Source organism: Staurois parvus, unplaced genomic scaffold, assembly GCF_062004578.1.
Source record: "Staurois parvus isolate SC_StPar_1 unplaced genomic scaffold, SC_StPar_1.0 ptg002993l, whole genome shotgun sequence".
Lineage (NCBI taxonomy): Eukaryota > Metazoa > Chordata > Amphibia > Anura > Ranidae > Staurois > Staurois parvus.
Genome location: NW_028320789.1, coordinates 90503 through 113840, shown reverse-complemented (window position 1 = coordinate 113840; position 23338 = coordinate 90503). Strand labels below are relative to the sequence as shown.

The 23338-nt window shown below is 47.6% G+C and overlaps 1 protein-coding gene across 3 annotated transcripts in view; it reads left to right on the top strand.

Annotated features, from left to right (window-relative positions):
• The window catches only part of TMCO4 (transmembrane and coiled-coil domains 4), a 57032-nt gene that overhangs the window by 19188 nt on the left and 14506 nt on the right, over nt 1-23338 (top strand). For all 3 annotated transcript variants that reach the window (XR_016310687.1, XM_089667059.1, XM_089667060.1), the window contains exons 6-12: nt 2874-2971; nt 3171-3314; nt 4888-5007; nt 5213-5377; nt 5465-5601; nt 15823-15907; nt 18286-18403. Coding sequence is in view for 2 of the 3 variants with exons in the window: in XM_089667059.1 (XP_089523185.1) it covers nt 2874-2971; nt 3171-3314; nt 4888-5007; nt 5213-5377; nt 5465-5601; nt 15823-15907; nt 18286-18403 (867 nt within the window). In the remaining variant the exon portion in view is untranslated. The remainder of the gene's footprint in view (nt 1-2873; nt 2972-3170; nt 3315-4887; nt 5008-5212; nt 5378-5464; nt 5602-15822; nt 15908-18285; nt 18404-23338) is intronic.

Genomic DNA, 23338 nt, shown 5'->3' with positions numbered 1-23338 from the left:
TTTAATTGATCAATTGCAAAAGACATCTCACTGGCATTTTGGGCAGTGCCTCTTTTTTTTTGTAGGTGAACATATCTTCCAGAATGTTCAGTACCCCTCCCCCCCCATCCTTCCAAGGAGCACCGCACCATACATCTAATAGTAAAACATGCCTGGAGTTCCCCTTTAATGTTTAGATCACAGCCGGTCCCTGTAAGTTCAGTGTAGCTCATAAATCCTCCCACCGTACGGCTGTTTTCCTCCATACAAAGAGCTCATTGTATCTCTGGGAGAGCACGCACGCTGGGGCCCAAGTACTTCTTCTGCTTCGGTAGCTCCATGCTGCACCTCATTGTGAAGGAACCGCACTGCTTTGTAGTTGTCATTATTTTGTTTGTTTCCTCTGTTATTCTACTGTTGTTCTTTAATAAAACAAATCCATATAATCAGGCCGGATTCATCCACGTCAACCCAATCTGACTCCAACCTTGCAAGTCAAGACTTAACTCCATCATTGGTTTCAGGTGCCTTGTTCCTCCCAACGTACACTATATGGGCAGATGTATGTAAACCCCCTCCAAATGATGGGGTTCAGGTGCCTCCAGTGAAGGGTCCTGTTAATGCTCCATCATACAAAGACATTGTAGACAATTGTGCCCCTCCAACCCAGTGGTCGTAGTTTGGTGAAGACCCTGAGTACAGGGTACTTTGCTCCATTGTACAAAGCCAGGTCCATAAAGACATGGTTTGACCAGGTGGATGTGGAGTAACTCGAGTGTCCTTCACGGAGCTTTGACCTCAACCCTACAGAACATCTTTGGGGTGAATTGGAATGTTGATGGTGGGTCTTCTCATCCAACATAAGTACCTGGCCTCACTAATGTTCTTTTGGCTTAATGGACACAACTTTCTACAGACACTTGTAGGAAGCTACCAAAGACAAGTGGAGCCAGCTCCATGAAGACATGGATTCACCAGTTTGGTGTGGAGGAACTTGAGTATCCTGCACCGAGCCCTGACCTCAACGCTATTGAGCGCCTTTGGGATAAATTAGGACATCATTGGTGGGTCTTCTCATCCAACATCAGTATCTGACCTTACAAATGTTCTTTTGGCTTAATGGTCACAAATTCCCACTCCAACATTTTGTAGAAAGCCATCCATGAAGAGTGTAGCCATCTCCACAAAGAACGAACTGATTTTGACCAGTTTTGGTGTGGAGGAACTCAGTGTCCTCCACAGAGCCCTGACCTCAACCGTACAGAACATTTTTGGGGTGAATTGGAATGTTGATGGTGGGTCTTCTCATCCAACATAAGTACCTGGCCTCACTAATGTTCTTTTGGCTTAATGGACACAACTTTCTACAGACACTTGTAGGAAGCTACCAAAGACAAGTGGAGCCAGCTCCATGAAGACATGGATTCACCAGTTTGGTGTGGAGGAACTTGAGTATCCTGCACCGAGCCCTGACCTCAACGCTATTGAGCGCCTTTGGGATAAATTAGGACATCATTGGTGGGTCTTCTCATCCAACATCAGTATCTGACCTTACAAATGTTCTTTTGGCTTAATGGTCACAAATTCCCACTCCAAAATTTTGTAGAAAGCCATCCATGAAGAGTGTAGCCATCTCCACAAAGAACGAACTGATTTTGACCAGTTTTGGTGTGGAGGAACTCAGTGTCCTCCACAGAGCCCTGACCTCAACCGTACAGAACATTTTTGGGGTGAATTGGAATGTTGATGGTGGGTCTTCTCATCCAACATAAGTACCTGGCCTCACTAATGTTCTTTTGGCTTAATGGACACAACTTTCTACAGACACTTGTAGGAAGCTACCAAAGACGAGTGGAGCCAGCTCCATGAAGACATGGATTCACCAGTTTGGTGTGGAGGAACTTGAGTATCCTGCACCGAGCCCTGACCTCAACGCTATTGAGCGCCTTTGGGATAAATTAGGACATCATTGGTGGGTCTTCTCATCCAACATCAGTATCTGACCTTACAAATGTTCTTTTGGCTTAATGGTCACAAATTCCCACTCCAACATTTTGTAGAAAGCCATCCATGAAGAGTGTAGCCATCTCCACAAAGAAAAAACTGATTTTGACCAGTTTTGGTGTGGAGGAACTCAGTGTCCTCCACAGAGCCCTGACCTCAACCGTACAGAACATTTTTGGGGTGAATTGGAATGTTGATGGTGGGTCTTCTCAACCAACATAAGTACCTGGCCTCACTAATGTTCTTTTGGCTTAATGGACACAACTTTCTACAGACACTTGTAGGAAGCTACCAAAGACAAGTGGAGCCAGCTCCATGAAGACATGGATTCACCAGTTTGGTGTGGAGGAACTTGAGTATCCTGCACCGAGCCCTGACCTCAACGCTATTGAGCGCCTTTGGGATAAATTAGGACATCATTGGTGGGTCTTCTCATCCAACATCAGTATCTGACCTTACAAATGTTCTTTTGGCTTAATGGTCACAAATTCCCACTCCAAAATTTTGTAGAAAGCCATCCATGAAGAGTGTAGCCATCTCCACAAAGAACAAACTGATTTTGACCAGTTTTGGTGTGGAGGAACTCAGTGTCCTGCACAGAGCCCTGACCTCAACTCTACTGAACTACTTTGAGATGATTTGTGAGCCAGGTCTTCTCATCCAACACCACTACCTGACCTCACAAATTTGAACTCCATATTAATGGCAACGGTTTTGGAATGGGATGTCCAAGAAGCTCATTTAGGTGTGATGGTCGGGTGTCCACAACGTCTGCCCATACAGTGTAAATGGTTTCCAGTGGTCTGGTGCTGAATTCTCCTCTAGCATTTGTGATAAGTACTTAATATCTCTTGTTTCCGTGTGTCATCAAACCCACATTCTCCTTGCAGGTCAGTGCAGGCGTCTCGCAGGAAGAAGGAGAGCCGGAGGAAGTTAAAGAGATATTTACTAATCGGCCTAGCGACTGTCGGAGGTGGTACAGTAATAGGTAAGAGATCAGAAATGGGGGATATTTGGCATAGCGATCCTAAGTGACTAAAAGAAGAGCGTTTTTCCTCTGGGCAACCAATTGGATTCTAACGCTGGTGCTTTCCTTGCGGGGATTATAAAATATTCTAGATCAGGACACCTGTTATCACCGTCTAACCACTCCCTGTGTGATGTCATTGGTTACTCTTGTGAAACAGGTCTTACTGGAGGACTGGCCGCTCCGCTAGTTGCTGCAGGAGCCGCCACCATCATCGGAAGTGCGGGAGCTGCTGTCCTGGGGTCCACGGCTGGCATTGCCATCATGGCGTCTTTGTTTGGAGCAGCTGGAGCTGGTCTCACAGGTAAGCACTTGCTTTGGGTTCATCCCTTAAATATTCTGCCTTTGCCCCACTCTTCATTTATATATTCTGATCAGCTCTTTTTTTTTTACCCGTTTTATATGCTTCTTCACTTTGCTGGCCTCACCCATTATTTAGGGTCTTACATAGGTGGTCTGTGCAAAGAAGGAGCCTCAATGTGAGCTGAATGCAATGCCCAATGGGGTCACCCTGAACTGATGATGCCTATTCATGCTCACAGCAATTTCAGTGCCTGCAGGAAGGTCCTGGGCCCCATCCACACACCATCATCATATTGTAGAACCAGTTCAAGGAATTAAAATGACACAATGGTGGGGTCATATAAAAAAATGGCAAACGAATACAATTTGTGAGTATACACCCATCAGCCATAACTCTATGACCAACCACCATAACCCGTCCAGGCATGGACTCCACTAGACCTCTGAAGGTGTTGTGTGGTATTTGGCACCAAGCCGACAGTAGCAGATCCTTTAAGTCCTGTAAGTTGGGAGATGGGGCTTCCATGGATCGGACTTGTTTTTCCAGCACAACCCATATATGCTGAATGGATTAAAATGTGAATACGTTGGAGGCCAACTCAACACCTCAAAGTCGTTGGGTTCCTCAAACTATTCTTGAATTCATCAGACCACACCACCTTCTTCCATTGCTCTATTGTCCAGTTCTGATGCTCACGTTCCCATTGTAGGTACTTTTGGCTGTAGATACGGGTCTGCATGGGCACCCTGACCGGTCTGCGGCTACACAGCCCCATACACAACAAACTGCGATGCTCTGTGTGTTCTGACACCTTTTTGCTGGAAGCAGCATTCACAATTTCAGCAATTTGAGTTCCAGTAGCTCTTCTATTGGATCAAACTACATGGGCCAGCCTTCCCTCCCAACCTCCATCAATGAGCCTTCCCTCCCGACCTCCGTCAATGAGCCTTCCCTCCCGACCTCTGTCAATGAGCCTTCCCTCCCCAGCTCCATCAATGAGCCTTCCACTCCCGACCTCCGTCAATGAACCTTCCACTCCCGACCTCCGTCAATGAGCCTTCCACTCCCGACCTCCGTCAATGAGCCTTCCACTCCCGACCTCCGTCAATGAGCCTTCCACTCCCGACCTCCGTCAATGAGCCTTCCCTCCCGCCCTCCATCAATGAGCCTTACTCCCGCACCGCCATAATATACAACTGAGCACCCTTCATGGTCCTGTCATACTACACATCATATATGATGGGTACCTCTTATTAAAGTAGATGTAAACCCAATTACTCATAGAAGATTTAACATTTTAATATCCTTTCAAAAGTCATCTTCACTATTTTTTTTAAATCTGCCGCATTTATTAAAATCATCCTTGGTGATCCTGCTATGAGGGTCCTTGTTCGGGCACTTCCTGTTATAGGGTGACAACGCTCTGTCCTTGTCTCCTGATTGTGCTCCAGAGTTGTCACCCTCTTGCTTAGTATTTCGTTGAAGATTGCCATTGAAGAGTGACCGTTTCAACACACATTACTCAGGCATGGCCCATTGTTGTCACCTTCAGGAAATGTTTTGTTGTCTCCAGGCTACAAGATGAAGAAGCGAGTTGGCGCCATAGAAGAGTTTGAGTTTTTACCTCTGACCGGAGGACGCCAGCTGCACATGTCCATCGCCATCACTGGCTGGTTGTCTACCGGCAAATATGGTAAGTGACGCATTTTCTGAGATATTTTGAAAATGGTCATGTGACCTCCATTAACCACAGACCCCAGCCAGCGTCCTTCCTGGTTTCCACTTACTGCCCTTTGATAAATAATTATTTCACATAGATTTTCCCCCCCATTACTATCCATAGCAGTGCATGTCTGAAAGGATGGATCTCTTGTAATCTGTGATGGTTTCTTGTCCAGGCAGCTTTGCGGCCCCGTGGCAGAGCCTCCTGCACTCCACTGAGCAGTACTGTCTGGCCTGGGAGTCCAAATACCTCATGGAATTGGGAAACGCACTGGACGCCATATTGAATGGCCTGGTGAACATCGTCGCCCAGGAGGCCCTGAAGTTCACCATCTTGTCAGGTAAGTCGTTGATGAGCATGGGTTGTCCTGAAGTCCCATTGCACCTTGTCAGGTTGCTCTGTAATGCGACTCTCCTTTCCTGTCCAGGAATCGTGACGGCACTGACGTGGCCGGCCTCCCTCATCACCGTGGCCAGTGTGATCGACAACCCCTGGGGTGTGTGTCTGAGCCGATCAGCGGAAGTAGGCAAACACCTGGCACACATACTGCTCAGCCGGCAGCAGGTAACAGGCGACCAGATTTAGATTTGACCTCGTCTGTCTCCGGCTATTTGTACCACTTCCCATCACTGCCTTCCCCTTCTGAGTGATCTGCTTTCTGCTTTCCTAATAATACCTGTCTGCAAAAAACTGCCGGATCACCGCTGCCTCCCCATGTAGTTCCTGGAGCCTCTTTCGAGTTTTCCGCTTTCCTTTTTTTTTCTCGTTCTCCCAATACCTTCTCATTTAGTCACTTACCTCCTCTCCCCACCCCCTATCCCTCTTTCTGGTTCCTTTCCCCTCCACCTTCAACTCCCGTCCCCATCCCTTCCCTCTTCTTCTGTCCTCTTCTCTTTCTATCCCCTCCCTTTATCTTTTCTCTCGTCCCTCTTCTCCCATTTTTCCTTTCCCTGTCTTCTCCTCTTCCCTCATCTCCGCTACCCCTTCTCTCTCATTCTTTTCCCCTCTACCAACATCTCCCCTCCTCTACTCTCGACTCCCCTCCTTACTTTTTCCGTTTCCTTCTCTTCTTCCATCTCCCCTGCTCTCCTTTCCACTGCCCTACTCACCTCTCCCCTCCATTCATCCATCTCCTCTCTGCTCCCCCCTCCTATCATCCCTCTCCTCTCACTATCCTTTCCCCCCCCCCTTCCTCACCTTCCCTTTCCCTCCTCTTCTTTCTCTCTTCTCCCCTCAACACCCCCCCCCTCTCTTTTCTTCTCTCCCCCTCCTATCCCTTTCCCATCTACCCTCCTCTATTTTCAACTTCCCTCCTCCTTCCTCTCCTCTCCACTGCCATCCTCCCCCCCCATCCCTCTCTTCTCCTCATGCCTTCCCTACCCTCCTCCTCACCTCTCCTTTTATTTTTTCTCCCCTTCTCTTCTCCTTTTTTTTTCTGTTCTCCTCGTCCCTCTCCACTCTCTCACCTTCCTCGTTTCTCATTTTACATTTCCTCCTCCTCTCCTCTTCCCTTATCTTCCCTAACTCCCTTTGCCCATCTACCCTTGTTTCTCCTTCAGCCTCATTTCCCATCCTCTGCTCACCACTGCTTCTCCCCTCTTCTTACCTTCCTTACCCTCTTTCTCACCTCTACACTCTTTTTTTTTTTCTCTCTCTCACTCCCTTTCTCTTCTTCTCCCCTCTCTTAATGCTTCTTCTCCATTTTCTATTATTTCTTCATCTTTTGCTCTTTTCGCCTTAACCATTGTCATTATCTCCTCTCATTTTTCTTGATGTCTCTGTATTCTTTCCAGTCTCCCTCTGTTTCTGGCTCTTTCTGTCTACCCCCATCCTCCCCATGTGATTGGATGGTGAGGGGGAAGTCATTGCGGTACGTTGGGGTGGATGGCAAGCAGTGAGTCATTGCAGTACGGTATGGTGGGCAGGAGGGCGAGTGGGAAGTCATTGCAGTACGGTGGAATGGATAGTGAGTGGTAAGCCATTGTGGTAGGGTAGGGTGGGGTGGAAGGTGACTGGTAATCCATTGCGGTATGGTACGGTGGATGGTGAGCAGTAAGTCATTGCAGTATGGTGGAATGGTTGGTGAGCAGTAAGTCGCAGTACGGTGGGGTGGATGGGGAGCGGTAAGTCATTGCGGTACGGTGGAATGGATGGTGAGCGGTAAGTCATTGCGGTACGGTGGAATGGATGGGGAGCGGTAAGTCATTGCGGTACGGTGGAATGGATGGGGAGCGGTAAGTCATTGCGGTGCGGTGGAATGGATGGGGAGCGGTAAGTCATTGCGGTGCGGTGGAATGGATGGGGAGCGGTAAGTCATTGCGGTGCGGTGGAATGGATGGGGAGCGGTAAGTCATTGCGGTACGGTGGAATGGATGGGGAGCGGTAAGTCATTGCGGTACGGTGGAATGGATGGGGAGCGGTAAGTCATTGCAGTATAGTGGGGTGGATGGGGAGCGGTAAGTCGATGCAGTATGGTGGAATGGATGGGGAGCGGTCAGTCATTGCAGTATGGTGGAATGGATGGGGAGCGGTAACTCATTGCAGTATGGTGGAATGGATGGGGAGCGGTAAGTTATTGCGGTACGGTGGAATGGATGGGGAGCGGTAAGTCATTGCGGTGCGGTGGAATGGATGGGGAGCGGTAAGTCATTGCGGTACGGTGGAATGGATGGGGAGCGGTAAGTCATTGCGGTACGGTGGAATGGATGGGGAGCGGTAAGTCATTGCGGTACGGTGGAATGGATGGGGAGCGGTAAGTCATTGCAGTATAGTGGGGTGGATGGGGAGCGGTAAGTCGATGCAGTATGGTGGAATGGATGGGGAGCGGTAAGTCATTGCAGTATGGTGGAATGGATAGGGAGCGGTAACTCATTGCAGTATAGTGGGGTGGATGGGGAGCGGTAAGTTATTGCGGTACGGTGGAATGGATGGTTAGCAGTAAGTCATTGCGGTACGGTGGGGTGGAAGGCGAGCGGTAAGTCGCAGTATGGTGGAATGGATGGTGAGCGGTAAGTCATTGCAGTACAGTGGGGTGGATGGGGAGTGGTAAGTCATTGTGGAATGATGGAATGGATGGGGAGCAGTAAGTCATTGCAGTACGGTGGGGTGGATGGGGAGTGGTAAGTCATTGTGGAATGATGGAATGGATGGTGAGCGGTAAGTCATTGCGGTACGGTGGGGTGGTGAGTGGTAAGTCATTGCGGTACGGTGGGGTGGTGAGTGGTAAGTCATTGCGGTACGGTGGGGTGGTGAGTGGTAAGTCATTGCGGTACGGTGGGGTGGTGAGTGGTAAGTCATTACGGTACGGGGGGGGGGGGGGGGGTTGATGGCAAGTGGTAAGTCATTGTGGAACGGTGTGGTGGATGGTGACACACAATTATTCAAGAATCCATAAACCACTGATAACTAATCTCTATCTGTGTATGGGGGGGTTTCACAATGGGGGTGTCAGACGTGTGTGATTTCCATTCCTGACAGCTGCTCCTCTAATGAGTTTGTTCTATAGGTTGGGGGATGGTAATTGACCTTGAAGTGCGGATTATGAATGGCTATTTCACCACACTCATTATGCCCAGGAACTGCCTGGCATGTCTCTGGGATCTTCTATGTGAATACATCTCCATCTGTTGGGGCTCACCCAGGGGAGGGTGACTGCAATACCGTCCACGGGGAACCTGAAATAACCAGTATGGTAATGCAAAAATGCAGAAAACCATGGTAACCAATTAGATATGTTTAATGGAACCACATCAATAGGATAGAACTCCAGGTGGAAAACAAATCACACTTTAATTATGTATTTATTCAGAAATCAGAAACTTGTATTTTTACATACTGCCAGTATACAGGAATTCAAGATGAGGCTGCATTATGAATCCTCACCAGAAGATGGCAGCAAAATACTGTCTCAATTTGAGAATTAAATCTTTAAAAAGCTGCAACATGTCAGCCTAGAATGTATTCCGGAATACAAGTAGAACTGATTGTGTACAATTGCAAGGCTGCGGTCCGAGGCTGGATTGTGTCAATTGATGACAAGTTGGGAAAGCTACAATTCTGAGAATGGATGAAGTTGTTGAAAGGAGAGGCTTGGTTTCTGTGTCCTGGCTGTAGCTCAGTGGTTAGCAAATTGGCCTTGAAAGTTCACGTCTGTGAGTTCAAATCACTTTTCAGTCTGTGGGATCTTTAGACACCATTGATTCTAGTTAACACATTGACCACAGGCTTTTCTGGTTGGCCTTGTGGCTCATGCTATTAATGGGGTGGTTTGTAGGGCTTTTGTGTTTCTGGGTTCAAGTCCATGTTCCTTTCCTTTTTATAATCCTCAGTCAAGTGGATATTTTCAGCTAATGAATTCATTGAGCGGCTTGGTTGCTGTTGTGTTTGTGTGGCTCATGTGGTAGGTCTGTCATGCTACAGTGCAGTGCTCTCTTGGTTCAAATCCTCCTCCCGGCAAGAGGTTTGTTTTTGAAGCCATCACGTTAAACGAGAAATCCATGATATGGTTGGGGTTGTCTCTAGTGTTTGTTAGCTGAGTGTGTGGCTCAGTGTGCTGGGTGCCGATGGTGGTGACTGAGAGCTGAGAGTTCAAATCCCAGCAAAGGTGGCTTGGACTGGTGCAGACCAGAGATGGTGTGGTGGGAGCAAAGGCCACCTTGGTATGAGCTGGAAAGGTGTGACTGGTGTGGACCAGAGAAGTTGTGAAAGCCACTCTGGTCAGTGATATGAGCGAAGGTGAAGGTGAAGGTGAAGGTGAAGGTGAAGGGGAGAGTGGCCATGATGCTGAAATTTACAAAAAAAAAAAAAGCTTCTACCAAAAAAATTTCTTGGATTTGTGTTCCTTTGGTTACTGCCCCCTTGCATGCATCCTCCTTGCTTGTCCACCTCACTTGGGTGTTTGGAGTGGTCACTTAGTGCATTTGCAGTGGCCTTCACTTCATGGTACCATCCTTATCATTGAGGGTCTACACACAGCTCCAGTTCTGCTTCTCATTGGTGGTGCGCCATACCACTTTCTATGGGGGCAATGTCCACAGCTTGGCACCAACTTTCACATATTGGCAAGGTCTGCACCTTAACATCTCACATGGTGGTGCTTCATACCACTTTCCTTGAATTCCATGCTGGCAAGGTCCACACCCTGATACCAGACACCATCTTTCACATAGTTACAAGGTCCGCACCTTAACATCTCCCATGGTGGTGCTTCATACCACTCTCATTGACTTCCATGCTGGCAAGGTCCGCACCTTGATGCCAGACACCATCTCTCACATAGTTACAAGGTCTGCACCTTAACATCTCACATGGTGGTGCTTCATACCAGTCTCATTGACTTCCATGCTGGCAAGGTCCGCACCTTGATGCCAGACATAGTTACAAGGTCCGCACTGTAACATCTCACATGGATGGTTCTGCCCCACAAGCCATTGTCTCTTCATTGCCAGCTTATAGTGTGGTGACTCTCTGGGCTTGAACCCACAATGCTTTGTATTGACATTTGCTGCCATACATTCTGAGCCACAGAGCCAGCTGATGGACTGTTCCTTCACAGGACCCTGTGTACCTTGGAAAAGGTTCATAGTGCATAAAGTCTTAAAACTGAAGACAAAATCCAAGCAGGGATTGAACCAAGAACCCACCATACTAGTATAAAATGCCCTTATCTCATGCACCACAGGTGCTGGTGAGAGGCACTGCTTCCCATTGGGTCATTTGAAGGAAAAATAAATGAAAACATGGTCAAAGTAACGATAGCCCAGCCTGTCACTGAACTGAAAAGTCAACATTCAACAGTTGTTCGATATTATAGGTTAACGCATCTAAAGTAAAGGCAAAAAAAAAAAAAATAACATTTTTGGGGTGACGGTGGGGGGGTTTGAACCTTCAAAGTTCTATACTGTAGCTCAGAGCTCTTCCAAGTATACCACAGCAGCTTCGGGAGGGTTCTGCTTTCAAGAATTATACCTTTAAAGATATCGCTTCCACCACCATTCCAAACAAAAAGGTTTAATTTTTTTTTTTTTAAATTGCACATTTGAATCTGTGTTCACTGTTGTTATTGCTCCATGAATGACTCAAAATGTAGGTTCTACAGAGGAAAAAAAATAAAAAAACCTTCTTCCTGGAGTTGAACTACCAACCTAATATACAAAAGAACAGCCTACCATCCCTACACACCACTGACTTGTGTAGGAAGTTAGGCTTCAATCTGCCGTGAAGGTCAAAGGGATAAAAAACATAATGCATAAAACAACCTGTTCAGAAAAGATAGTGGAAGGACACATAAAGTTCATCAACCTGTAGTAACCAATCAGAAACTGTCTACTACTGACCACAGTAAAGTGAAATCTTAGGGGTTTCCATGGTTCACAATAAATTAGGTCCAAAATGATAACCATGCAGGATTCGAACTTATGACCTTCTGTGTTATGGGTGAGAAACCTACACACCACACCATAGAACCTGTGTGGAGCCACCTACCACCAAACCATAGAACCTGCATGGGGCCTCCTACCACCACACCATAGAACCTGTAATGGGCTACCTACCACCACACCATAGAACCTGTAATGGGCTACCTACCACCATACCATAGAACCTGTATGGGGCCTCCTACCACCACACCATAGAACCTGTGTGGAGCCACCTACCACCAAACCATAGAACCTGCATGGGGCCTCCTACCACCACACCATAGAACCTGTAATGGGCTACCTACCACCATACCATAGAACCTGTGTGGAGCTACCTACCACCATACCATAGAACCTGTATGGGGCCTCCTACCACCAAACCATAGAACCTGTAATGGGCCACTTACCACCATACCATAGAAGCTATATGGGGCCTCCTACCACCACACCATAGAAGCTGTATGGGGCCTCCTACCACCACACCATAGAAGATGTATGGGGCCTCCTACCACCACACCATAGAAGCTGTATATGGCCTCCAACCACCACACCATAGAAGCTGTATATGGCTTCCAACCACCACACCATAGAACCTGTATGGGGCCTCCACAAGTGCCTTCCTATGACTTTACACTTATGATCCACCATCCAGCAGATCACCATTATTCTCCCATCCATATCTCTGCCATTTTAAACACGTACACCAGGACCATTCCCCCATAGAGAATGTTTGCTGAATGTCAGATTCTCTGCTTTATAGCCATGCCTTGTTGTATTTGTCTCTATGAAATTAAAGTTGTATTTGTCTGTATGAAATTCCCTTGAGGTGGATTGATAGATTTTGATGGCACCTGTTTAGCATCAACAATTTTGCGTTGATATATCAGAAGAACTTTTTCACCTTCATGTATTTATTATTAATATACCAGTTTATGTATAACCATGGTGCATTGGCTGGTCTCCTCCACATTATGCCTTTGTGGTTATAAGTTGTTCATATTGTTTATAGCGCCCCCGTCAGTCTGTTGGTGTTGTGTACAAACCTCCCACATAAAGGCCCTGAACATCTAAGACAGACAATTGTGTGTTCCAGGTGATTCTATAAGGTCATGAGAAAGTGTCCAGGCCACAAGTTTATGATGAAAGTAGATGAGTCCCCTGATGATGGGACACCTTCTTTAGAAGAGTCTGGCCAAGTGTCTACTTGGCAGATCTCAGTTTTTCATAAATGAAGCCCAAATTTATAGCCATGGGGGGATTGAACTTGCAACCATCTGTGTTGTTGGTGAGAGGCCTACACACTAGGCCACAGAACCCACAAGCTGCCTCTAGCAACCATAAGAGCTTTCCTATGACTCTATACGTATGAGTCAACAATGAAGGTAGACCTGATGACAGGTCCCTTGTACCCTCTTGTGGAAGAGTCTATCCAAGTGTCTACATGGTCCTTCATAGATTGGAGCCCAAAATTATAACCACATGGGAATTAAACTTTTAACCTTCATGTATTATAGCTGAGAGCCCTACACACCACACCACGGAACCCACAAGTGGCCTCCACCCACAACAGTTTTCCTTTGACTTCAGACTTGTGGGTCACCAGTGAAAGTAGAAGGGTCTTCTGATGATGGGTCCCTTTTACCTTCTTGTGGAAGAGTCTATCCAAGTGTCTACATGGTGAATCTCACAGCTCTTCATAAATAGAGCCCAGAATTATAACCACATGGGATCTGAACATATAACCTTCTGTATTATAGGTGGGAGGCCTACACACTACACCATAGAACCCATGAGTGGCCTCTGGCCACCACAAGAGCTTTCCTATGACTAGACCTATGGATCAACAATGAAAGTAGAAGTCTTCTGATGACGGACCCCTTGTACCTTCTTGTGGAAGTGTCTACATGGTTCTTCATAAATTGAGCCCAAAATTATAACCACATGGGAACTGAACATATAACCTTCTGTATTATAGGTGGGAGGCCTACACACTACACCATAGAACCCATGAGTGGCCTCTGGCCACCACAAGAGCTTTCCTATGACTAGACCTATGGATCAACAATGAAAGTAGAAGTCTTCTGATGACGGACCCCTTGTACCTTCTTGTGGAAGTGTCTACATGGTTCTTCATAAATTGAGCCCAAAATTATAACCACATGGGAACTGAACGTATAACCTTCATGTATTATAGGTGAGGGCCCTACACACCACACCACAGAACCCACAAGTGGCCTCCACCCACAACACAGTTTTCCTATGACTCTACACTTATGGGTCACCATTGGGTGTTCCAGATGATATTATTGGGTCATGAGAAAGCGTCCAGGCCACAAGTTTACGATGAAAGTAGATGAGTTCCCTGATGATGATTCCTCTTCATCTTGTTGTGGAAGATCCTGACCAAGTGTCTACACGGCAGATCTCAGAGACGTGCCAAGCCGTTCCCGGATATAATGAATGTGGTGAAGGAGCCTTTCATAATCCCCACTTAGCAGGATAATTGCCATCTCTCAGCACGCCGATCGTTGATGCTCATTAGTGGGGGCATTTGTCAGCAATCAAAGTTACACTTGTTTATGGCAGCTGAGAATCCTCTCCGTCTGGTAGATGTGTGGCCCCTCAATGTGTTTCCTCTTCTCCATCCTAAAAGAGGGTCAAAAATTCTTCAATTGCATTGTACATGGCCTTAAAGTGTTTCTGTGTTTCATTACGTTTGGCCTCATACCTCACAGGTTTCCTAAGAAAATATTTTTGCACAAATTCATACCCAGAGCTCCTGACAGTAGCAGCACTTCCTGTTGAAGGCTGACAACACTAAGCCACCGCCTTACAATTAGCAGCATTGTTGTCAGCCTGCCATGTGCATTCTTTCAGATGCTGACCCATCCCATCCCTCAGATAGACAACCCAATAGGCATCTGAAGGAACTCACACAGCGGGCTGACAACACTGGTGCTCATTGGGAGGCAACGAATTAGTGTTGTCAGCCTGCAACAGGAAGTGCTGTTACTGGCAGGATCTCCAGGTAAAGCTGGACATACCTGTTAAGATTTCTCACCTCCAGCCCCGTGGTCTGAAACGGAGAAATCCCTTAATGAACCTATCCATGCTACCCATCACAGTACCGAGCTATTGGACAGCTGGTACCTGCGGCTATCAGACTATCCGAACAGTGGCTGCATCTGATTGGACGCAGGTGCTGTTCAGCTGACAACATTCTGCCGAGCTCCTTTGACAAAAGCCAAGTGACAAATCAATTTTTGTCAAGTCAGGTGGAGGAGGATAAGGACGGGGGGGGCCTTACAGAGAGGAGGGGAAAAGTGACGGAAAGGAGTGGGCTAGGGATAGAGAGGATAGGGGCAGATAGGAGGGGGATAGTGAGAGAGAGGAAAGAGGGGGGGGGCACAAGGACAGAGGGGGGTAATATAGAAGAGAGGGATAGGGATAGAGAGGAAAGGAGGGATAGGGGCAGAGAGGAAGGGGGGGGGGGCAAGGACAGAGGGGGGTAATATAGAAGAGAGGGATAGAGAGGAAAGGGGGGAAAGGACAGAGAGGGGGGGGGATATAGAAGAGGGGGATAGTAGGGATAGAGAGGAAAAGAGGGATAGGGGCAGAGAATAGGGGGGCTAGGGATAGAGAGGATAGGGGCAGATAGGAGGGGGATAGTGACAGAGAGGAAAGGAGGGGGCAAGGACAGCGAGGGGGGGGGGGGAGTATAGAAGAGGGGGGATAGGGATAGAAAGGAAGGGGGGGGGGGCAAGGACAGTGAGGGGGGGATATAGAAGAGGGGGATAGGGATAGAAAGGAAAGGGGGGGGCAAGGACAGAGAGGGGGGATATAGAAGAGGGGGATAGGGATAAAGAGGAAAGGGGGGGTTAAGGACAGAGAGGGGGGAGATATAGAAGAGGGGGATAAGGATTGAGAGGAAGGGGGGAGCAAGGACAGAGGGGGGGATATAGAAGAGGGGGATAGGGATAAAGAGGAAAGGGGGGGGGCAAGGACAGAGGGGGGGGATATAGAAGAGGGGGATAGGGATAGAGGGGAAAGGGGGGGATAGGGCAGAGAGGAGAGTGGGGGAGAGGGAAGCAGGCAGAGAAGGGGGGGGGTGTAGGCAGGCATTGTGTGCAATCACTCATTTATCTGATCATAGTACAGAGAATGGTAGAATTGTATTGGATGGGGGCACATAGACAGTGGGGGGGCACATAGACAGTGGGGGGGCACATAGACGGTGAGATGAATGCAAGACAAATACAATGTGTTTTTATTGGATAATAATGTACTTTTAAGGACACGTCTGTCACCCCGTCATGTCTCGGGTGGGGATTGGTTGGTCGATATTTGGACATTTCTTCTCCTTTTCCAGGGACACAGACCGGTGACTCTGATCGGCTTCAGTCTCGGCGCTCGAGTCATTTACTTTTGCCTGCAGGAACTGGCGCAGGAAAGCGGTAGGTCCCTCCATCGGTCACCTACCTCTGGGAGATAAGGCGGCCGCTTCTCACCGCAGACGGTACGGAGACTCCGTCCTTCTACAACACGAGAAATGTGTCAGCGGAAGGCGAATTCTATCCAGGAAACATCGCAGGCTGCGCTCCGGTCAGAACGTTCCGCTTCCCTAAACGCGCTAGTGAACCCAAATATTACAGCTTACCGATCATAAAATGCCATGGCTGCATTACTTTTCTTTTTTTTTTAGGCCTTTTTTTTTCTTCTTTTATTTTGCCTGGTGGTCCAGCTGGTAGGTCTGCTGTTTTTCAACAAAACAAGCTGCCCTGCAGATGTAGCAGTCAGAGGGTTGAAAAACCCATGCACCACTGACAGGAGTGCTTACAATGATCAGCTTTGATTTATGTAAAACTTTGCTGTAACTGCTTATAAAGTGTGACCTGGAGTTTGGCTTTAATGTGTTAGTGTATTTAAATCTGGTAGTCCACCCAACACTCCCCCCCTCAAACACACTCATATTCATTCTCCCTCTCCCTTATAAAAGTGCTCTAATACAGGAGGTGTGTTACTGGCCAGATCACCAGGTGAACACGGGAGGAGAAAGCATAAAAAAAGAAAACTAATGCAGACGCCACATCTACTGATTGGTAGGCTGCAATATCTGACCTTTTTTGGTTTTGGGTTCATTACCGCTTTAAAGTCAATACCTACCTGACCTTCCCTCCCCTAGGTCTCCGTTCCCCATAGAGAGCAGACATGTGCGGGTCACATCGAAAATCTGACAAAATATCCGAATTTCCAAATGACAATTTTAACAAATTTGAACAAATCCAAACTAAAGAAATTAAATGACTCCCGAAATAACAAATCCAAAAACAAATTTGCAATGTAAACATATATAAGGAATATAGCCATTGAATAGAATAGAATGAATATAGCCGTGTAATAGAATAGAATGAATAAAAGGATAGAATAGAATGAATAAAAGGATAGAATAGAATGCATATAGCCATGTAATAGAATGAATAAAAGGATAGAATAGAATGAGTATAGCAATGTAATAGGATAGAATGACTATAGCCTTGTAATTGAATAGAATAGAATGAATATAGCCGTGTAATAGAATAGAATTAACATAGCTATCTAATAGAATAGAATGAATATAGCCATCTGAGTAGAATAGAATGAATATAGTCATAGGATAGAATAGAATGAATATAGCCGTGTAAAAGGATAGAATAGAATGAATAAAAGGATAGAATAGAATGAATATAGCCATGTAATAGAATAGAATGAATATAGCCGTGTAATAGAATAGAATGAATATAGCCATCTGAGTAGAATAGAATGAATATAGTCATAGGATAGAATAGAATGAATATAGTCATAGGATAGAATAGAATGAATATAGCCGTGTAATAGAATAGAATGAATATAGCCGTGTAATAGGATAGAATAGAATGAATAAAGTCATCTAATTGAATAGAATAGAATCAATATAGCCATAGGATAGAATAGAATGAATATAGCCGTATAATAGAATAGAACTAACATAGCTATCTAATAGAATAGAATGACTACAGCCGTGTAAAAGGATAGAATAGAATGAATAAAAGGATAGAATAGAATGAATATAGCCGTGTAATAGAATAGAATGAATATAGCCGTGTAATAGGATAGAATAGAATGAATAAAGTCATCTAATTGAATAGAATAGAATCAATATAGCCATAGGATAGAATAGAATGAATATAGCCGTATAATAGAATAGAACTAACATAGCTATCTAATAGAATAGAATGACTACAGCCGTGTAAAAGGATAGAATAGAATGAATAAAAGGATAGAATAGAATGAATATAGCCGTGTAATAGGATAGAATAGAATGATTATAGCCGTGTGATAGAATAGAACCAGCTATTCACAATGAATTTCAATCAATTCAGCATTTTTGATCCGAATTCGATTTTCGAATAGCTTGAACCATTGGAAAACGAATAAACGAAACAAAAAAAAACGAATTTCGTTACGAATGCAATAAAATGAAATTAGTAACCTAACAAATCGATCCGAAATGATCGTCTACTAGAGAGTGAGGAGAAGAAGTGAAAGCAATTCCTGGACCGAACACCAACAAATGTTCTCCCGCTTACTTAGCTGACAACTCGGTCAGGAGTCGCTTATAGCAGAGGCTCCGCCTACAATAGGAAGTCGTTGTCCTGCCTCCATAGACCTCTTCTAGGCTCATTAATCCCAAAGACTGGCACCATGGCCTCTAGAGGGCGCGGCTGGGGGAGGGAGAAGAGACCGCTGCATGCATCCTTCCTCCCCCCTAGAGGGATGGACTCAATCTCTGATCGATCTCCATGTCTGATTTCAGGCTCAGAGGGGATTATAGAGGACGTGGTGCTGCTGGGGGCCCCGGTGGAAGGAGATGTCAAGAGATGGAAACCCCTGACCCGCGTTGTAGCCGGACGGATCATTAATGGTTACTGCAGGTGTGTAAATCGTCTCACCGATCGTTTAGAGTACATTGGAATCTATTTATGAGCAAAATAGCTCCGTATTCACTCCCCATCTTTTACCGAATTTTTATTTCCTAGGATTGTCAGCTCCATCTAGTGGCCATAATGCAGTATGTACCCAAAATACCTTAATGGGGGAAAATACTACATTATGACCACTAGATGGAGCCAATGATATTAGCCACTTCCCGTTGTTTATAAACAGCCTTCCCGCCCCCTGCTTGTTTGAGTTCCCTGGGAGTGTGCAGCACCGCGATCAGGTACCCACTGTGTCCTCCAAACACAGAGGAACACCGATCCTCGTACGGGACCTCTGTGTGAGGTCCTGATCATGTGATCACTGATTGGCCAATCAGTGATCACATGCAGAGTAGTAAGCAAGATGTCATTTCTGAGATCATTGCTTACTATGTGTGAAATCTGTGAATGATCACAGAGATCACATGGTACAGGGCCATTCACAACAGCCTTGTACCATGTGACAAGCTGTGACCAATCACAGCTCACACAGTATTTCTCAATGGCTGCAAGAATGCAGAGAGAAGGAGAAATGATTGCTTTTACAGCCTTTATGGGCGTAAAAGCAATCGGTGTAAAAAAAAAAAATCTTCATCACCCCCCACAAGTAGTACAGTGTCACCATGGTGACACTACTGCTAGGGTGATATGTAAAAAAATAATAAAAAAAATTAAATAAAAATGTGAAAAAAAAAATGTTTTAATTATAATTTTTTGTTATAAACTAATTTGGGTTTTTTTTTTCCTAAAAAGATAACGGAATAAATTTTGGCCAAGATTTATGATGAAATATTATTTATTTGCAAAATTTTATAGGAAAAACGCTTTTTCAAAATTTTTGGACTTTTTAATTTATATAGCAAAAAAAAAAAAAAAATTCCAGCGGTGAATAAATACCACCAAAATAAAGCTTTATCTGTCTCAAAAAAATGCTAAAAAATACATTTGGGTACAATGTTGCATGACTGCGCAATTGTCAAGTGTGATAGCGCTGAAAGCTGAAAATTAGCCTGGACTGGAAGGGGGGGAAAGTGTCCGGACTGGAAGGGGGGAAAGTGTCCGGACTGGAAGGGGGGAAAGTGTCCGAACTGGAAGGGGGGGAAAGTGTCCGGACTGGAAGGGGGGAAAGTGTCCGGACTGGAAGGGGGGAAAGTGTCCGGACTGGAAGGGGGGGGGAAAGTGTCTGGACTGGAAGGAGGGGAAAGCGTCCGGACTGGAAGGAGGGGAAAGTGTCCGGACTGGAAGGGGGGTGAAAGTGTCCGGACTGGAAGGGGGGAAAGTGTCCGGACTGGAAGGGGGGAAAGTGTCCGGACTGGAAGGGGGGGAAAGTGTCCGGACTGGAAGGGGGGGAAAGTGTCCGGACTGGAAGGGGGGAAAGTGTCCGGACTGGAAGGGGGGGGGAAAGTGTCCGGACTGGAAGGGGCTGAAAGTGTCCGGACTGGAAGGGGCTGAAAGTGTCCGGACTGGAAGGGGGGGGGAAAGTGTCCGGACTGGAAGGGGGGGGAAGTGTCCGGACTGGAAGGGGGTGAAAGTGTCCGGACTGGAAGGGGGTGAAAGTGTCCGGACTGGAAGGGGGGGAAAGTGTCCGGACTGGAAGGGGGGGGGAAAGTGTCCGGACTGGAAGAAGGGGGAAAGTGTCCGGACTGGAAGGGGGGGAAAGTGTCCGGACTGGAAGGGGCTGAAAGTGTCCGGTCTGGAAGGGGGGGGAAGTGTCCGGACTGGAAGGGGGGGGAAAGTGTCCGGACTGGAAGGGGCTGAAAGTGTCCGGTCTGGAAGGGGGGGGAAAGTGTCCGGTCTGGAAGGGGGGGGAAGTGTCCGGACTGGAAGGGGGGGGAAAGTGTCCGGACTGGAAGGGGGGGGAAGTGTCCGGACTGGAAGGGGGGAGGGGGGAAGTGTCCGGACTGGAAAGGGGGAGGGGGAAGTGTCCGGACTGGAAGGGGGGAGGGGGAAGTGTCCGGACTGGAAGTGGTTAAGAAATAAACATCTTAGTAAATATCGGGGATTCTTTGCGCTGATTCTGGGGAAATTTTCATAGGAAACGGTTGTTACATTCTCACCGATCACAGAAATGTCGGATATCAGAGAGACGCTCTCACTTTCTCACTTTCTGCCAGGACACGGCCGGGATCTGTACATCAGGGGTGGCAGCAAGGCTTCCATGGGGAGGTGTCTGAAACGTGCACTGTCTGTGTTGCCCGTAGCCAATCAGGTTGCAGGCGAGGGTAGGAGAGGCGATCGGTGCATTCAGGCATCATTCGGGGAACATGAATTGGTTCGCAGCACGGACAGATTGCCTGCGCCCCGGTGCATTGTGGGGAATGTGACAAGCAGCGTATATAAAAGCGGGGAGTAAATATGTTCCATCTCTGAGTGTCTCACCACATTGTGTGTTCCTGTGTGCCGGGGAGATGGAGGAGGAATAATGCAGTAAACAATGACACTGATTACAGATGGCCGGGAATAGATCCGGGAGCCAGAGATAGCGGGGGAGGGGGTACCAGCGCTATGTCACATGACAGCGTTCCCAGCGCAGATTCCTACAGTCCAGTCTGTGCGGCGGGGGAGATCCGCTAATCCTGTACTGGTACCAGTCCCCACGGCGGGGGAGATCCGCTAATCCTGCACTGGTACCAGTCCCCACGGCGGGGGAGATCCGTTAATCCTGTACTGGTAGCGGTCCCCACGGTGGGGGAGATCCGCTAATCCTGTACTGGTACCGGTCCCCACAGTGGGGGAGATTCTCTATTCCTGTACTGGTACCAGTCCCCACGGTGGGGGAGATCCGCTAATCCTGTACTGGTACCAGTCCCCACGGTGGGGGAGATCCTCTATTCCTGTACTGGTACCGGTCCCCACGGTGGGGGAGGTCATTATTCCTGTACTGGTACCGGTCCCCACGGTGGGGGAGGTCATTATTCCTGTACTGGTACCGGTCCCCACGGTGGGGGAGGTCATTATTCCTGTACTGGTACCAGTCCCCACGGTGGGGGAGGTCATTATTCCTGTACTGGTACCGGTCCCCACGGTGGGGGAGGTCATTATTCCTGTACTGGTACCGGTCCCCACGATGGGGGAGGTCATTATTCCTGTACTGGTACCGGTCCCCACGGTGGGGGAGGTCATTATTCCTGTACTGGTACCAGTCCCCACGGTGGGGAGGTCATTATTCCTGTACTGGTACCAGTCCCCACGGCGGGGGAGATCCGCTAATCCTGTACTGGTACCAGCCCCCACGGCGGGGGAGATCCGCTAATCCTGTACTGGTACCAGTCCCCACGGTGGGGGAGGTCATTATTCCTGTACTGGTACCAGTCCCCACGGCGGGGGAGATCCGCTAATCCTGTACTGGTACCAGTCCCCACGGTGGGGGAGATCCGCTAATCCTGTACTGGTACCAGTCCCCACGGTGGGGAGGTCATTATTCCTGTACTGGTACCAGTCCCCACGGCGGGGGAGATCCGCTAATCCTGTACTGGTACCAGTCCCCACGGCGGGGGAGATCCGCTAATCCTGTACTGGTACCAGTCCCCACGGCGGGGGAGATCCTCTAATCCTGCACTGGTACCAGTCCCCACGGTGGGGGAGATCCTCTAATCCTGTACTGGTACCAGTCCCCACGGTGGGGGAGGTCATTATTCCTGTACTGGTACCAGTCCCCACGGTGGGGGAGGTCATTATTCCTGTACTGGTACCAGTCCCCACGGTGGGGGAGATCCTCTAATCCTGCACTGGTACCAGTCCCCACGGTGGGGGAGGTCATTATTCCTGTACTGGTACCAGTCCCCACGGTGGGGGAGGTCATTATTCCTGTACTGGTACCAGTCCCCACGGTGGGGGAGGTCATTATTCCTGTACTGGTACCAGTCCTCACGGTGGGGGAGGTCATTATTCCTGTACTGGTAAAGTGTAGTTATTCCAAAAAGTTTGCATTTGAAAAACCGATGTGCAAATACCATGTGACATAAACTGGAACTAGCAGCATTTTATTCTCCGGGGTCTCTGCTGCCAGAAAATATATCATGTTTGGGGTTTTAAGTAACTTTATAGCAAAAAAAAAAAAAATGCAGATTTTTACATGTATGACAGAAATGTCCGTATCAGTCCAGTAGCCAAGTGGTTAAAGGGCACCTGTCAGGAACAAACTAACTATGTGTGTTGTCAAGCATGCAGCCAGTGAAGTCAAAACCTCCTGGTCAGCATACCTTTTCAAGGTCAGTAGGACAGCAAGAAAAACACAATATACACAAGGAATTCTCTGTGGACAGGTTCCCTTTACCTCGGAACTGTCAGTACCAGGGGCGGACTGACCATTTGGGCACTGCCCTAGGGCCCGGGGTCTGTAGGGAGCCCCATGAGATGCCCTTGTTACCTTTCATAGGCTTTTTTGGGTGTGGTTTGAGTGTGGGCTAGGACACAGGGGCCCCATGATCCCCTATTGCCCGGGGCCCCATGAGTTGTCAGTCCGCCCCTGGTCAGTACTTTACAGCAGGGGTGTCCAAACTATGGCCCTCCAGGTGTTGAGGAACTGCAAGTCCCATGAGACCTTGCAAGACCCTGACAGCCACAGGCAAGACTCCCAGAGGCATGATGGGACATGTAGTACTTCAACAGCTGGAGGGCCATAGTTTGGAGACCCCTGCTTTTCAGCAACCAGACAACCCCATACTGGAAAACCATCGACAGCTTAAATATTGAACATGTGACCCGATTTGTCATGAGTAACACATGCAGCCCCCTACTGAGGCGCTTTAATAAATAGGGTCCTGCTCTATGACAAGGATGGCTGAAAAATTCCTCACCTATCTCCTGGGAGGACGGCAGTGCTGGCGATCGCCCGCTGCGTTTTCCTCGGACCTTTCCCCTGGTGGTGGCGCTGTACTGATGAGTCTC